The sequence below is a fragment of the Ananas comosus genome, linkage group 7, assembly GCF_001540865.1.
Source record: "Ananas comosus cultivar F153 linkage group 7, ASM154086v1, whole genome shotgun sequence".
In the NCBI taxonomy this organism is placed as follows: Eukaryota; Viridiplantae; Streptophyta; class Magnoliopsida; order Poales; family Bromeliaceae; genus Ananas; species Ananas comosus.
The window spans coordinates 3,561,481-3,579,683 of NC_033627.1; the positions used below are offsets into that span (position 1 = coordinate 3,561,481).

The following is an 18,203-nucleotide window of genomic DNA, read 5'->3' on the forward strand; positions in this document are numbered from 1 at the left end:
CGAGTCCAAATAAGAAGAGGCTTGTTATTTTGAAGATAAATAATTATTTTATATAATTTAACACTCACCCTAATCAAATCATATTATTTTAATATATAGAACTCATGGCGCACACGTTTTGACAGTGTTTTCTTAAAAAGCAATTAAGAAACAATTGAGGGCAAAAGGATTTAATTTGGTCAGGGTGTCAACATCAACAAATGCAGTACTAAATTGCCCTTTATAATTTATTTTATATATTAAGCTAAGATGCTAGTATTATATTTTTGGGATGGTTCTATCCTAATTAGCACCTAATGATTATTTGTAAGGTAAATTACACTTTGGTCCTCAAACCATGAGAGGCGTGACGCTTTAGTCCTCGGACTTTAATTCGTTGCCCATGGACTAAACATTGTGCATGACACTTTAATCCTCAAATTTTAATTAGTTATAATTTTTTATTCGAACTATAAAGCATGCGACATTTTAGTCCTTGGACATTTTGAATTGTTGTAATTAAATTTCTTAATACAATTTTTTTAATAAATATTAATGAATTTACAAATATCGAAAAATTATAATATTTTAATTATTATTGTATCATCAAGTAAGATATTACTACAATTCAAAAAATTTGAGGATTAAAATATCTTATACCTCATATAGTTCGAATAAAAAATTATAACTAATTAAAATTTAAGAAATAAAATATCAGGCATCTCACAATTTAAGAACCAAAAGTGCAATTTACCTTTATTTTTATGTTATCATTTTTGTAACCTAGTATCTAACAATGCTTTTGTTCTTTTTGCTTTTTCCTGTCCTTTTTTTTTTTTTGCTGAAGTAAATCTTTTCTGAGATATCCAAAACTATAAACTGTCAAATAGTGTCATCAATATTTTTGCATGCACAAATATCTAACTTTTGATTTCTATAGTAGAGTAAATAATGCTCTTCTAGTCCGTGCTTCGAAGATAGACGACATATAAAATATTATTTCTCCGCAGTTTTAACTTGTTCATCACAATAATTATTTATTGACGTCAGAAACCAAAATATCCCTTCAATTGAATTAGGTTGTTTTCTAATTTTTATGTTTGATTTAGTAATTAAAAATAGATTAAAAACACAAATAAATCTCATATAAATTAATATCCATTTTTTATTTATTTCGCCTAACTTCAAACAATTTATATTTTACCCTATCAAAATTCAAGAAAATACGCTTACTTTCAAGAAGAAAAACATAATTGTTTAATTTATTTCTATACTTTAAGTGATATTTTACGGTTATACAATCAAAAACAAATGGAACACGTGATGAGCCCTGGGAGAAGATAGCAAATATCAAACTTAAAATTTACAACATGATAAAAAAATGTTAAATATAAAAGTATTAAATAATTATCTCTACTTCTAAGTTTTTAGAGAATAACGAGACTGTTTCGTATAATTAACAAATATCAAATTGCTGAAAATGTAGAAAGACAAAAACAAAATGTCAATGACGATTTTTTTATATCTTAACTCTAAAAAAAACAGCTAAACTATTAAAGAGAAATTTATGAACATAAGTAAAATGTTAAATAATCTTTTTTTTCTTCTCATTTTGAGAGGTAAGACGCCCAAAAGCAGCAGTAAAACCAAAAGGTTTCATAACCTTCACATTTCCCCCTTTTTTTTTTTTTTTGGTAAACTTCAAATACCACTCCGGTGGTTTCGCACTTTCTCACTTTAGTACCTTTTAGTTTAAAGTGTATTAATTCAGTACCCTGTCGTATCATTTTTTTTTTTTTCGTCAGCTCCTCCGTTAACATTTCGTTAAATTATATACAAAAAATTTCAGATAGCCTACCTAAATTTATTAAATATTCACTTTTAGTACCTTTTAGTTTTACCTTTGTCACTGATTTAACAAAAAAAAATTAATAAATAAGATAATAAAAAGAAAATAATAAAATAATAAAATACAAAATTAATATACTTTAAACTACAAAATATTAAAATAAAAGAATACGAAATAACCAAAATAGTATTTAAATTTTTTTTTTTTTTTGGTTTTTCTTTTGGCCTTCTCTTTTTTGGCCTCTGTTTGGGTCAAAGTAGCCGTCCAAACAAAGGCTGCGTCCTACAGCTTTTTCGAGAAGCCCTTTTGCAACTCCAAATGACTCTTCTTTGCATTGAGGGTTAAAAAAACAAAAAAAAGAAAAATTTCAAATATTATCTCTGTGATTTCAATTTTTTCCACTTTAATATTTTATAATTTAAAGTGTATCAATTTAGAATTCTGTAATTTTTTTCTTTTTTTATTATCGATTTTACTTTTTTTTTGTTAAATCAGTGACAAAGTTAAAATTAAAAGGTACTAAAGTGAATATTTGATAAATCTAGGTGTGATATCTGAAATTTTTTTGCATATAATTTAACGAAATATTAACGAAAAAAATAATGAAAAGATAAAAATGAAACCATAGGACACTAATTTGATACACTTTAAATCACATAATACTAAAATGAGAAAGAGCGAAATCACAATAGTGGTATTTGGAGTTTACCAAAAGCAAAAGTGCTCACTAATTATTAGTGTACTAATGCCATTTGGGTAAAAGAGATGAACTATATATAATTAAATACTAAAATTATTTTAATTTCTTTACCTTTTTCTTTTTGCTTTATTTCCTCTTATAAGCATGTGCTTTTTCTGCGGAATAAGTACTTACACTTTTTTTCTTTTTTTTTTTGAGAGATAGATAGATAGCACGCTACCCGCTTCGTTTATTTCATTTAGAAATAAATTTAGCTAGAAATGTGAATTAACTAGGATTCGAACTTGGGTCTCGAGTACCAACTACCAAGCCTTTTTGCCACTTGCGCTAGGAACGGTCGGTATAAGTACTTACACTTAAAAATGGTGTGGCGGGGTATCCATTTTTTTAAATTTTTTAAAAAGTATGAAAAAATAATTATAAAAAAAATTATGATTTTTTTTCTTCAGTGTTCCTTCGTCTGATTTAAGAAAAATTGATTTTTAAAATTATTTTTATAATTTACAGAAAACTGGTGTTTTCGTTTCCCTAAAAAAAAAAAAAGAAACATTAATTTTCCAAAAAATCTGAAAAAAAAAAGTTTTCAAAAAAATTAATGATTTTTAGAACCACACAGATGAAAAGTTGAAAAAAAAAAATAATTCCATGAAAAACTTTTTTCTAGAAAAATATTTTTTTCATATTTTCTTGAAAAAAATTCTATTAAGTCCCGGAGACATATGCGACCAATCTAGTAGTTGGTGGGTGTAATTGTTGACGAGCAACAAAGGGGATCGCTTAGAGAAATTACTGCTTCAATTAAATTCGTCATGCCTCGATTTTGAATAACAGATTTTAAATTTGAATCCTGCAAAATTATATAATATTGAGACTTTATATAATATAAATTACTTTAAGAAATTATTTGAGAAGCAAGGTCAATTATAAGACATTTGCTTNAAAAAATCTTAAATTATCATTATATTTATGTTATATAATAATATAATAATATATTTGTATAATAATGAGTGAATAGCAAATATATACCTATAAAGTTAAACTTTCATATATTTTTTCTGCAAAAGTTCTAATATTTTTAAATATGTTCTTCTGATTTGTTACCATTGAAAAACTATTTATATTTTTAATTTTACCAAAAAATATGTCTCTGCACAAGTCATAACACTATAATATAATACAAGTAAAAATGTCAAAATTTAATCAGGGTTAAGTATTTAACCTATAGTTAACTAAATTTTTTTAACGAATTCTAACAATAGGAATATATTTGAAAACATGAGGACTTTTACAGTGACAATATATGAAAGTTGAATTTTATGAAATTATATTTATTATTCACTATATTTGCAGAAACCTGTATTAAATTAACCTTATAATATAATACACATTAATTAATTTACAGTGTATGGTTGATACCTGAGAGCTTGGTGGTTGGTAACCGAGGTTTTAAGTTCGATTTCTAATTGATTCATATTTTCAGCTAAATTTATTTCTAAATAAAATAAACGAAGCAGAAAGCATGCTACCTATCTCTCTCAAAAAAAATTATAGTCCGTGGTTGGTAAGTCGTACAAATATGTGAGACATGTTAATTAAATAGAAAGGTAGGTGTTACCATCCGGGGACTTTTTTTATAACCCTTCTTCATGTCCTCATCACTACATCTTTAATTATCCATCAAAATATAATTATTTTTTTCCTTACAAACTAACATTTTTAGTTTCTAAACTATGAGTCAGCGCGGCATTTTGATTTTTTAACTTTAATTTGTTACAATAATATTTTATTTTGATGTTTCAAATTATTTTAATTATGTTTTAAAATTTAATTTATTTGAGTAAATGCTGATGTTTCATTAATATAAAAGTGATGTCACAATATAATATAATAATTAAAAATATAATATTATTTTTATATTAATTACACGTTAATATTTAATTAATTAATTATAATAAAGTAAAATTTAATGCCCACCAAAAGTTTAATTCAAACGTCCCTTCTTTGTGACGTGGCACTTTTTTATTGGGCCAAAATTTGGACCGGGGTGTCACACATTCCACGTCGTAAGAAAGGTACCAAATCCATACCCAAACCTATTTAAAATAAATAAATTGTTAAGGATACTTCTGAATGTACCCCAAAATATAGTTTATTATAGTCATTTTTTCTGATGGTAAACTTTAAATACCACTTTCGTGGTTTCGCATTTTCTCACTTTAGTAATTTGTGATTTAAAATGTACCAATTTAGTATCCTATGGTTTCATCTTTTTTTTTTTCGTCAGTCTCTCTGTTAATTTTTTGTTAAATCATATATAAAAAACTTCATATACCCCACCTATAGTTTATTGAATATTCACTTTAATGTTACTTAGTTTTAATTTTATTACTGATTTAACGAAAATATTAGTGGAGGGGATAATAAGAAGAGAAAAATAAAATCATAAGGTACGAAAGTGATACACTTTGAATTATAGGGTACTAAAGTAAGAAATTACGAAATCACAGAAGTGGTACATGAAGTTTTTTTCAAAAATTTTTTTTTTATCAAACTTATCTACCTCTCATGTCACGTTTGAAATTTAAGACATAGTGAAAACGATGGTAACTATGACAGTATATTTGTCTAAATAAAATTTAATTTTCTTATAACATCTGCAAATGAAACGAGTTTAAGCTTTTGTTAAACAAAAAGTAAAAATATACTCTTAAGGTCTAAATGTTGCATCCTAATCAACCACAATGCTTCTATTTTATTGCAAAAAAAAAAAAATTATCTAAAAACATTTGAAATGTATAGTGATTTTAATAGTTCTTATTATATTTAGTAATTTAACTAATATTATTGTATTTTATTGCAAGGCTAACAAGTGTCCTTTATACAGTGGCGGAATGATAATTGGATTTGGTTTTTTTCTTTATATTTAGAAATGGCAATGAGATACTATTGGAATCTACAACATGTTTCTACGCTTGTTTTGCCAGAAAAAAAAGAAAAACAATTCTATAACTTCCTTGAATTCTATTGGTTAAAAATCTACTGTCTTTTTCTTTATTCTATTTATAGAAGTTTTCAATTTGCGCATGCAGATTGAAACATAGTTGGACAGTATAATTTTCAGCGTATATGGGACGAATCTAAAATACAGCAAATCGCAAATCTACAATAGCTCTAAGTTTATAACTAGTTGAAGCTTCTACCATATATTCATCTTATTTCTTATGCTTATTTTGAGGCTCGAATTTTTAAACTTAGTCAATGTCAAATTCGCTCCATGCAGAATAAGTCAAGTTTAGACACCCAAACTTGAACACGGCATTTGCATATTATATTATTTTTAGCCACATTTCTATTTTTCTAGAACTTTGGGTAGCTATTGGTGGCCTACTTTTATTCAACCAAAATAATAATAATAATAATAATAATAATAATAATAACAAAACACGCATTCTTAATTTGGCGACAAAATGGAGGAGGCGAATTGAGGGGTCAATAATTCAACACCATCATTATTCCAAGTCAATTTAGGAGAAATAAAATAAATAATATAAGATATATATAAATAATAGCTAAGAGAGAGAAAGAGGAAGCTATTGTGTGAACCCGGTGCGCCCATACACTTGTAAGATTCCAGATAGTTTTATATATAAGATATAGTAGGTCTAAACTCTTAATCTGATTTAAGCATTTTAGGTGGTGATTAGGCCCAAAAGATTAAGAGAATTAAGCGTATTAGAACGAGAGTAGTCATAAGATAGGTGATTATTTGAAAAGTTGGGACGTCACAGCAAAAGCATGCATTTGGTTTCGTCAAGAAACAATGAACAACACATTTGTATCGAGCGTATCAAGTTATTTGAGATGTAGTTTTTACAGTTCTATCAAAAAATATTTCGCCCTATTTTTTTTTTTTTTTATTTATAGTATTAGACATCCTTAAATAACATATGAATTCTTAATATTTTATTATGAGACCTTTAATTTTGGTGGATGTGTTCTATGATGTTATAAAAAATTACATATCATGAGACCAAAAAATATCTTACTCAAATTAAATTGAAATCAAGGTTTTTCAAATGAATTGCAAAACAATTGTTGAAATCAAGGTTTTAGTGCATTTTAAGTTTTTTGTTTATTTTAGCATTTTCATAAGTCGAAATTTCTTCTGGCACTCTAACTTTGGAATATAAATCACGCCATCTTTAAAACATTATCATTAAACATNTCAAGGATTTTCAAATGAATTGCAAAACAATTGTTGAAATCAAGGTTTTAGTGCATTTTAAGTTTTTTGTTTATTTTAGCATTTTCATAAGTCGAAATTTCTTCTGGCACTCTAACTTTGGAATATAAATCACGCCATCTTTAAAACATTATCATTAAACATTAAGATTCTATTTGGATGTAAAAATATTTTTTTTGTTAATATATTTTTAATTTACTTAAGAAATTTAATAGTATTTGATAAAAAAAGAGTATGATTAATAAATATTCAGACAAAATATCACATTTCATTTTCAAGTCAACTTTTTTTTAAAAAAATAAGATAAATTATTTTATTGACAAAATATACTATCCTAATAAGTTATTAGTAAAACTGTATAAAACTTACCTGAACTATAAACCATTTTGATTCTGTTATAGCACCCAATCTTTTTATTTATTTGAATGAACTAATTTGATGACTCTTCGAATGCAAAATCTAAGCTAATCGCTTACTTTAATTAATTTAAATGCATTGAGATTTTAAAGTCAGACAGTTACAAATTGACTCAAATTAAATAAATTAAAAGATTGGACGGTAAAATTAAAATTTTTAAAGATTAATCAAAAAAGAAAATAATTGAGGCGGTTGTTTGGTTCTCAGAAAAATATGAAAAAGAAAAGGGTTTTCTAGCAGTTTTTCGTCCACTTGACTTTTTAAGAAAAACTAGCTTTTTTTTGAAAACTGGTTTTTTTGTTTTATTTTGTAAATTCAGATAACAAAAATATTCACTTACCATAAAATTTAGACGGACTAAAAAATTTAAAAAAAAGAATTTTTATGAAAAATTATTTTTGTAAATTTTTTTTGGGACAATTGCTTATATATTCTTGAAAAGTTACTAACTTTCTAATTTATCTTTCTTAGAAGGCTAATATTATATTCCAAATTATTTCAAATATACTTCTAGAGTTAAATTCTGATAATGAACTGTTAGCAATAGTCGTTATCTCTGTAAAATTATTATTTTGTATTTTCAAATATATTCTTCTGCCATCACCAATTTTTCTTACTTGCTCTTAAGTTAGGGTACAAAAAATATTTTGATTTTTAGTCTTTTCAAATACACCCTTCTATCATCACCAATATTTCTTATTTGTCCTTAAGTTAAAGTCAAAAGAGATATTTTAATTTTTTTAAAACTTTAATAGATATTTAACTCACATTTAATCGAAGTTAACTTAACGGATTGTAACTGTAGGGGTATTTTAGAATAACGGAGGAACATATAAGAGATATATTAAAAAGAGAAAAAAAAGGGGGCAAATTAGATATTTTTAAAATTTTGAGGGGTATATAAGCAAATATAATTTTTGTTTTCATACTATTCCGAGGTCAAAACAGGACGTGAGTGCGGTGCATGAATTATATAATACACCAGGTGCAATGTAACAGTTTCCAAATGTTAGAGAGAGAGAGAGAGAGAGAGAGAGAGAGAGAGAGAGGTATAGGAACATTGATACAGGTACGCTTGTCTCACGTAATTCCTTTCCCACCCCTCTCTCTCTCTCTCTCTCTTTCTCTCTCTCTCTCTCTTTCCCACAACAACACATCTTTAAAAACGCAACATCTCTTCTTCTTCTTCTTCTTCTTCTTCTTCTTCCCCACCCTCCCCGACACCCAAAGCGTCGCTAAACCCCTACCCCCTTCTCTCTCTCTCGCGCTCCCTCTCCTTCCTCGCGCGAAACCCTAGTTTCCTCCTAATCTCCGCAAGAAGGGATCGGGAACAGGAGCAGTGGAGGTGATGAGGCCGCCCCCTGTGGTGGTCGTGCTCCTCCTCCTCCTCTTCGCCGCGGCGGCGGCGGCGGGGATTGAGGGGTTTCCGAAGAGGATGAGGTTGGAGAGGGCCTTGCCCCGCCATGGAGTCGCGTTGGAGCACCTCAAGGCGCGGGATAGGGCTCGCCATAGCCGGATGCTCCTCGGCTCGTCGTCGCCCTCCGTCGAAGGGGTCGTCGATTTCCCCGTCGAGGGCTCCGCGAATCCCTTCACCGTTGGGTACCCTTTTCGATCCCTCCTGCTTATTACGGTTCCGGGAACTCTTCTTTTGCTTATTTTTGACGTGTCTCTTTCTTTTCGTTTTTGATGACTTTTTGTGATTGAATCTTCGCTTTTCAGCGAAATCTCTCTTAGGGTTCTGAATTGGTTTGTTGTATGATGTGCCTTTCGTTTTCCTCTCCTCTCTTGGCTTTCTATATTTTAGAATTTTCAAGAATTTATGATGAAGAGTTTAGCGTTGTTGGTATCGGTTCTTTAATTATCTGCAAGTGTGGCTTATTATCGTGGAGGGAAAAAAAAAGGTCAAATTTTCTTCTTTTTGGCAATAAAGATGTGTTTTTTTTTTTCCTTTTATTTTCCTGATTTTGGGTTTTAAATTCTTAGGCTTTACTTCACGCGCGTGCAATTGGGGAATCCGCCGAAGGAATTCTACGTTCAGATCGACACCGGAAGCGATATTTTGTGGGTGGCTTGCAATCCCTGTAATGGATGCCCCACATCCAGCGGATTAAATGTGAGGCCTCCCATTTCGTCAAATTCTTCTTTTTCTTTCACAATTGTGTGTTTTTTTTTTCTTTTTTGTTTCATATCGGTTAAATTGAACGCATAATCTTGCTTTTTATATTGGTGAAGAATGTTTGGAGACCCAACTCCATTTTTAAATTGATGCCCCATCAAAGTTTATTTGTTTCTCATTTGAGTAACTTTTGTTGGTTGTTGAATTGGAGGTTTTGTTGAATTTCACTACGCTCCGCCAGCTTTTCAGCTGATGGAACTGTGGATTCAAATGGTTAATTTAATGGCCGATAACTAACGAAAATGAGCCAGAGTCGAAGCATCTAAAATTTGAGGGGGCCAATAGAAAAGGACTAATGTTCGAGGGACTATTTCAGTATGGCTTGAATATTTTGTAATTTTCTTTTTTCAGATTCAACTAGAGTTTTTTGACCCCGACAAGTCATCTACTTCATCGAAGATCGCTTGCTCAGATAATCGGTGCACATCTGCCCTCCAGTCCGGCGAGGCGATCTGCTCCACTTCCGGCTCATCAAGCTCTCCGTGTGATTATTCTTTCCAGTATGGTGATGGAAGTGGAACTTCTGGGTACTATGTATCTGATACGATGTACTTCGACACTATTATGGGGAATGAGCAGACTGCCAACTCTTCAGCTACGGTTGTTTTTGGGTAAGAATAGTGTGTGAGTTTGTTTGATATACTTTATGATTGGGATGTTCTACTAAATTATATTCTTTTTTTTTAAAAAAAAAATCCATCCTGTAGCATGGGGGGTTTGGAGGACCCATACCTATATATATATATATATAGCATCAATTATGTTTAAAAGGCAAATATTATACTATAATTTCATTATAGAAAATATGCAGTCTAACAATTATTCAATATTTCAATTAATGTTTTATAGACAGTGACAAGAAAGACTTTTGCTTCTTTTTATATCTATTGCAAGGCTGCATGCCTTTGGCACCACTAATTTCAAACCAGATTTTGCAGAGTTAGTCATTTTGATTTCTTCTAATTGATTAGGCTGAATAATTCATGCAATCATTGGAGACAAATGTCTAGGCGTCCATATCAGGCCATTAATAGGAGAGTTCCGACAAAACAAGATATTCTGAATTATTAGTTCACGTACTGCTCTCGTTGTTGTTTTCATGTGATCCTGGGACCCAAATAGTCAAAAAGCATTATGCAGTATGTGACAGTTGATCGATGCAGTATGTGGTGCATGTGCGTTTAGCAATTAAAATAATAAAACAATATAACTTAAAACAATTGTAGTAATACACTTCTTATAATTAGGATTGTATAAATGCACTATAACTTGGCTAAAATGTAAAGCATATTATAAAGTTCAAACCGTGAAATAGAATCACAAAACTGCCGAACAAAATTTACCAGAGAAATAGGACACTAACTACACTTAAAAAAAAAAAAACAGAGCATATAGGANGAGAGGCCGCATAATATTATACGGCCAATATGTGGCCGCATATTATTATGGGGACTGCATATGAGGCCCAATATGCGGACCGACCACATATACTATCGTATATTGATACCCGGTGCATTTAAGAACCGCATATGCGGTGCGTAGACCGCTTTTTAAAACCATGGCATAACGTTTTTGGCTGCAAAAATTATGTATCTGCTACTGACATGGCTGTAAGAAGTGGTATATTACATCAATATGAATTTGAACTTTCCTCTTAAGTTTCACTTAGTCCTTGAAGCATTTGACTAATATTGTGTAAGTGTTTCTTTATAAGTCCCCCCTGCAAGCATGAATGTTATATGTGTAAGGAAATTCTAATGTGCCTTCCAATTACTCAAAATTTGGATATTGATATTTTGTCAATTGGCTACAGTCATGTGCAATTTATAGTTTTTGCTTAAGGATTGAACATCATGATGCAATTTATTTCTGTTATCTTTGCTAGATAATAAGTTATGTTATGCTTTTTCCTTAAACAGATGTAGCAACTCACAGTCAGGAGACCTAACCAAGCCAGATAGGGCAGTTGATGGGATTTTTGGGTTTGGACAGCATGACTTGTCTGTCATTTCACAATTGAACTCTTTAGGGGTGGCTCCTAAGGTGTTTTCTCATTGCTTAAAAGGTTCAGATAATGGTGGAGGCATACTTGTTCTCGGTGAGATTGTAGAACCGGGAATAGTCTACACCCCACTCGTACAATCACAGTAAGTGATATTTGGTAAGAGTTCTAGGGTCTGATTGGCCCTGTGGCTCTTTTCAATGTTGGATTTACTCATTCCATACTTTATATGAATGGTCTTTAAATAGCAGAGTTTTATAGTAATTTGCTTATTTTATTCTATGCACGCTTTCTTCTTTTGGTCTTTCTTCTCATGAATGATGCAACTGTTGCTTGTTCAACTTTGCTTTGCTCTCCTGGGCTCCTTTCACCATTAGTTTGTACATGCTTTTTCCGGGATAGGACAATCAAATATGTACTATGTAACAAAAATCTTCCTAAAAGAGAAAATGAATACATTGCATCATCTACTTCTCATACTTTCGTTCTTGCATAAACAGCATATTATCAGGCTGATATACTCTTCGTAAATAGCTTCTTGTTGTATCTCTTTATCATCTACCTTTGATTGCTGCTTTTTAAGCTGGATGTGAACTTGTTGAGTGTGCATACAATATTCATAGCTATTTACAACTGCATTGCAATATCTCAATGTGACTGCAAAGTGTGAGAACTTTTATTTCTGCATTCTTTCTCTTCTCTTCTTGTCTAAAAACACATTGGTGACTATTATAAAAATGTGAACTTAATTGGTTGAGGTTGCATAATTTTAAGCACACACTTAATAATCTCAAATTCATGAAATAGTTGGTATTAGATACTTTTAGTTAAGAAGTTCTTTCCTTGTCATCTGGAGATAAACATGATTGTCTTACAGCATCTGACAAAAAGATGCTTTAGTAATGGCGCTCTCTTTATTACCTTTATAGGCCTCATTACAACTTGAATCTTGAGAGTATTGCTGTCAATGGTCAAACACTGTCTATTGATTCCTCACTGTTTGCGACATCAAACACACAAGGAACCATTGTTGATTCTGGGACGACTCTGGCTTACCTTGCAGATCAAGCATATGATCCTTTTGTTAATGCTGTAAGTATAATATATTTTTACTTCTCCAAGTGATTTGAAAACTACAGGATTGTACTTGCGTATGCTCTTGAACTACTCTTTCTTTAGTTGTGGGCAAACTCACAGAGACAGCTGCTCCTACCTGGACCATCTAGTGGCTTAGGAGATCGATCAATTTAAGTTGAAAACACTCTGTAATGTTTAGCCTTGTTTTTGTCCGAATATAGTGCCAACCTTCTATGTGATTAATTTGACATAATGAGGAACAACTAGCACCAGTAAGTCAATAATTAATAGGAAAATAACCAGAAAAGTAGAAACTAGAAAGTAAACACAAAAGATGGAGAAACTACAATTGTACGCTATTGAACATTTTAACCTTGTTAATCTAATAAATGTCACTCCCCACTATATTCCTTAATTTTTGAATGTTCATTTTGCTATTTCTACCCACCACTTTGTCAAATATTCCAAAAAGTCAAAATTTTAACTGGAACATCTAAGATGTGTGGGTTGCTTGAAAGTTCTATGTTATCAGAATGTATCAAATCTCATCAGCTAAATCATATTTAGAAGAAATATGAGCCATCTAAGTTAACCCTGTCCACGTCTTCAAGTAACATTTAAATTTGGTGTGAATTGAACATAAAAAATGTGCTCAAAAGCTTTATCCTCTTGATCATTGTATAATGATAATTTTGCTTACAGTGAAGGCTTTTCACTCTGTGCAGATAACATCTTCTCTCTCATCGTCAGTACATTCCTTTATTGTAAAAGGGAACCAATGTTTTCTTACATCCAACAGGTTTTTATTCTTTTAACAATAGTAATTCATAATCTCATATTCTGTAAAGATGTTCAGTAGCTTATTATTCTATATAATCCCTGCTTCTGTGTCAGTGTTGATTCATCATTTCCAACTGTTTCATTGAATTTTATGGGGGGAGCAACCTTGTTATTAAAGCCGGAGGACTATCTTTTGCAGCAGGGTTCTGTCGTAAGTTGCTGCACATGTTTCTTCACTCTACAATCTGATTATCCGCTTTTTACCACTAACAGGATGAGTCTGTACTTTCAGGCTCGTCCTTTCTTTCGAACTTTGTTTACCTTTTCTTTAATATCCATACACATTTCTGTTTGCAGGATAATTCTATTATATGGTGCATTGGCTGGCAAAAGAACCAGGGCCAAGAAATCACAATATTAGGAGGTATGTGGAAGATTTTTTTTTAAAAATTAAAACCTCCTCCTTTTCTTGTAACATGCTGGTAAATAAACATTGTAGCCACACGACAGATACATGTTACTGGAACAATATGATAGTATTAGGACTAGTAGGTCTAATATGAATTTTTAACCATTTAAATCATTTACATCATGAATTTACTGTTTATACTTTGCCTGCAAGATCCCAAGATGAGAGCCTCAACCTTGTTGCTTAGATTTCATAGTTATACCTAATTAACTATATGGAGCGTGTGTGTGTCATTTATGTACTAGTCTCTACCTGTAGGAACCTCAAATCAAATGACTAGAGTACTATAGTTGGCAGTTGACTTTCAACCCATGAGATAGTCTTAGTCCGTTGTCTTGAGATCTAAAATTAACACTTATTTCTGATGCATGGTCTGGCTTAAGGAGATGTGTTGGTTCTGATCCTCATTAGAATCCATTACCTTGTCAATCAAAATTTTAGCTTTTCAGTTTTAGTCTCTGTATTGTGGGAAAAGCTTCACACACTTTTATACCTTATGATTTACTATAGTATTAAATTTGTGGCACTTCTTTGCTTTTAGTTATTAGAATCCATTTGGAAGTCATTTTAAGGAAAAGGAATATACCAGAAAAGATGGCTACTGAGCAAATATCGGAATAATAGTACATGAAAGAAAAATAAAGACAATACACTTATTTCCTGTAATCAAATTAAATGGCCTTTTTGACTGGTCAAGTTATTAAATGAAGTTAATTTTGCAGTTACAACTTTGAAGATTCTACTGCAGAATTTTTAATTTGTAGATTTATTGTTTTTTTAATAACATACTTCAAATGGACTTTCTTTTATAAGTTGATGTTGACAAACATCAATACACAATTTAGCTAATTAAAAAAAGGATTGTAGGCTTGTAGTCGGAAAGGATATACTGTTGCTCATCCATCAACAGTTTTTGTTTTACTTTGTTATTGTTATTCAATGATGAGGCTTACATTTTCAAATAAAGCTTATTCTTTTTAGAGTGCCTTGACTTTTAAATCTTAATATACATTATCATGTATCATTTTATAGTTCATTGATAATTATTTCACAACATATTTTTTCTAATAAAGCTTATTCTTTTAGAGTGCTTTGATATTTAAACTCAACATAAGTTATTCTGCACCACTTTAGATTTTATTGATGACTTTCATTTTCCTGGCAGATCTTGTTTTAAAGGACAAAATTTTCGTTTACGACTTGGCTAATCAGCGTGTTGGCTGGGTGGATTATGACTGTAAGTATAACAATCATAAAACGAACACTTACTCTAAACAATAAAGGCGAAGGTTTTTTTTTTTTTTTTTTTTTCCAAAGTCAATTCTTAGATTGTAAAGTTTGCCTCCACTTTTCTTTTCTGTTCAGGTTCCATGTCTGTTAATGTTACTACATCATCTGGAAAGAATCAGTATCTAAATGCCGGGCAATTGGATGTAAGTGCCTCACCAAACACCGCATTTTATGGGATAATGCCCGCTGGAATTGTAATTTTCCTTGTGCATATTTTTGTTCTGGCCATCTCACAGAGATAGCAACATACGCACACGCACACGCACACTTATGTTATTCATTCTTTATTGATGTATTCGGACATCAATGACTCGATTACTCACACCAATTGCTATATCATTCTTATGTAAATTCTTTATACCACAATGTATGTAATGATTAATTGCATTCACATTTTTCGCCGTTCTACATCAATTTTATTACATTTCTGTGCTGATAGTAGGCTATGTTTACTCTGCTTTTTCAAACTGCTAGCTACCGTAATGCCTTCGAGATGATGTATAGATACTTAAGCTCATTGATGTTTGTGTAAAAACATTTGTAGTGTATGAAATAGCTTCTTTTATTTTTATACATAATGATCAATGATCAGGTAGGATACAACTTATCTTTAGTACTCTGCTGTGTATTGGCCAACTCTTTATTCTTTTCCCTTTCTTTCATCTCTAACTTTTGCTAGTTTTATAATCCTCACTTTAACCTCACTGACTCTTTTCTCCCTTCTTTTAATAACTTTTCCCTACTCACTGTTTTCTTCTCGATTCATCTGGAACTTGTGTGACATTCCACCTGTTCACACATACCATGTGCTTGTGTAGGATAATGATGTTCTGTAAAAAGAGCTATGTGCCTAATTTATCACTGTTGCATTCTATTCTGATAAATCTCTTTAGGTGTTTTTTTCTTGTTTTTGGATTGTTAAATCAATTTTGGCAAATACATCAATATTTTCTTTTTACTACATTATTATGAAAACCACAGCGAAAACTAGAATGCTTCCAATATAATGAATGATGGATTCTTAATTGGAGTCGCCTTTTTGTTTCGTTCCATTTCCTTCCAAATTTTTCCTCGCTTTTGCTTTCATTTCATCGTATTTTTATCAAACACCTGGGCCCAACGTTGAAAAGCAACGAGAGATTGAATATAACAATTTATAAATCCTAACATTTGTTTGGATGTACGAACATATTATTCGGCGCATCATCTTGTATTTACTGAAAAAAAATACAGATAATCATAGATGTGGGGTGTGATTACCTGTATGAGTATGAAAATCAGTTCCTGTTACTGACTCTTTTCTAGTCAACAATATCTATAGAATCAACAGCTCTTTAATTTGTTCATCGATTTATGCGAATAGTTTCTGCAAGAAACGAATGAATGATTCAACAAGGGAACGCTACGTTGCACGTTGGTTTAAAGTAATTATTGTGTAGGCCCACAAAGATCCCAACAGGGAGCGTAAATTATATAATAATATGATCACCATTCAAAAGATGAGTAAGCTTTTCAACATTGTCAAAGTAAGGATTCGCGTTCAACAGATCGAGTCCACGGCCCAGAAAAGTCTTAGCTGCTACGCATGCTTACATACTGGACAGAAGAATACATTGTTGACTAATAAGAACTTAAGAGATACAACAATCCTTGTGTAGATGAGAATGATATATGTAATCATAAAATAAGAGGATAGGAAAGAGGGGTTGTAATTGGAACTGGAATTGTAGATTTTGTTATTTTATACGTAGGATGACGAAATTACCTTAAAAAACAAAGTTTATATTTTGTTTTTGTTTTTGTTTTTTTTTTTTTTTTTTTTCCTGAGGCTAAAAAACAGCAAGTTTTTCTCTTTTAGTACCTGTTTTTGGACAAAAATTCTATGGGCACCGGCCTCAAATTAGTTAGTTTGGGGCCGGTCCCCGATGGGCGCCGCATGGCACAGGCGCCACGCGGCGCCCATCCGCCACTGCTCTCCCAATATGGGGAGAGCAGTGGAATTTCTGGGCGCACCTGGTGCATGTATACCAGGTGCACCATAATTGTAATTTGTTTAATTTTTTTAAAATTGTAACTTAATATGGTAGTATATATGTTATGATTTAAGATTTATATATATGGTCTGTAATTCATGATTATTGATTTAGAAAATTAAAATTTTAAAATAAATTTATTTTTGGTTTCGTGGAATAGCGTGGATAATTTTTATTATTCCTAATTTTTTTTCGGAACCAAATATAATTTAAAATTTTAATCTCTACATGATAACTCCTAAATAAATAAATAAATAAATTATTACATAAAATTGTAATTTAAAAAACTAACAATTAAAAATTAATTTTATGGTGCACCTGGTATAGATGCACCAGGTGCACCTAGAAGTTCCAATGCTCTCCCCATATTGGGAGAGCAGTGGTGGATGGGCGCCGCGTGGCGCCTGTGCCATGCAGCGCCCATCGGAGACGGGCCCCAAACTAACTAATTTGGGGCCGGTGCCCATAAAATTTTTGCCCCCTATTTTTTTAATTTTTTTCGTGATTTTTGAAATTTTATATATTTTTTCTTAACATTTTAGAAATGTTTTCAGAGAATTACGGTGTTAATGAAGAGGGCGAAATGACCGAATTGTCTTTACTTGTTTTATAAGAAAAAATAAATTTTCAATATATTTCTATCAATTTTTAAGATATTTTTTAGTACAAATTATAAAAAAGGATGAAATAGTGACAAAATTCTGATGGTGATAGATTAAATGTATTAGCTTGAAATTTTGATAAGGTAACATATAGATTTTCGAAAATTAGAACCAAAAAGTAAAAAAAAAAAGGTATTTATGGGGGGAGGCTCTTTTTCTTTATTTTAAAAGCAGACACACAGTTAAGATTATTTTTGATGTAAAATTATTTTCTTTAACTACTGCATATTTACCCGTACACAAATTGGATGCAACTAAATCTGCAATTAAATTAGGCCTTCATCTGTAATAATAAACTAAACATAACTTTAAGTTTGCCAGTACTTGCAGATTCATTGCATGTTAAATTACAACCTGAAAAAACTTCACCCAAATAACTAAACTTAAAAAAAGGTACAGTAACTACATGTTCATTTACTTGGCTCATGGAGGTTTCTTAGATTAGTTTTAATCTAAGAAACCTCCATGAGCCAAGTAAATGAACATGTAGATGTTTTTGTTGGATTATATATAATTAATGATGATG

At 31.0% G+C, this 18,203-nt stretch overlaps 1 protein-coding gene across 1 annotated transcript; it reads left to right on the forward strand.

Annotated features, from left to right (window-relative positions):
- LOC109713311 (aspartic proteinase-like protein 2) lies at positions 8,373-15,390 on the forward strand. The gene is made up of 10 exons (XM_020237316.1): positions 8,373-8,787; positions 9,172-9,301; positions 9,716-9,975; positions 11,284-11,511; positions 12,296-12,458; positions 13,169-13,242; positions 13,338-13,434; positions 13,581-13,647; positions 14,858-14,929; positions 15,058-15,390. The coding sequence occupies exons 1-10, from the start codon at positions 8,537-8,539 to the stop codon at positions 15,222-15,224; spliced, it is 1,509 nt and encodes a 502-aa protein (XP_020092905.1). The 5' UTR covers positions 8,373-8,536; the 3' UTR covers positions 15,225-15,390.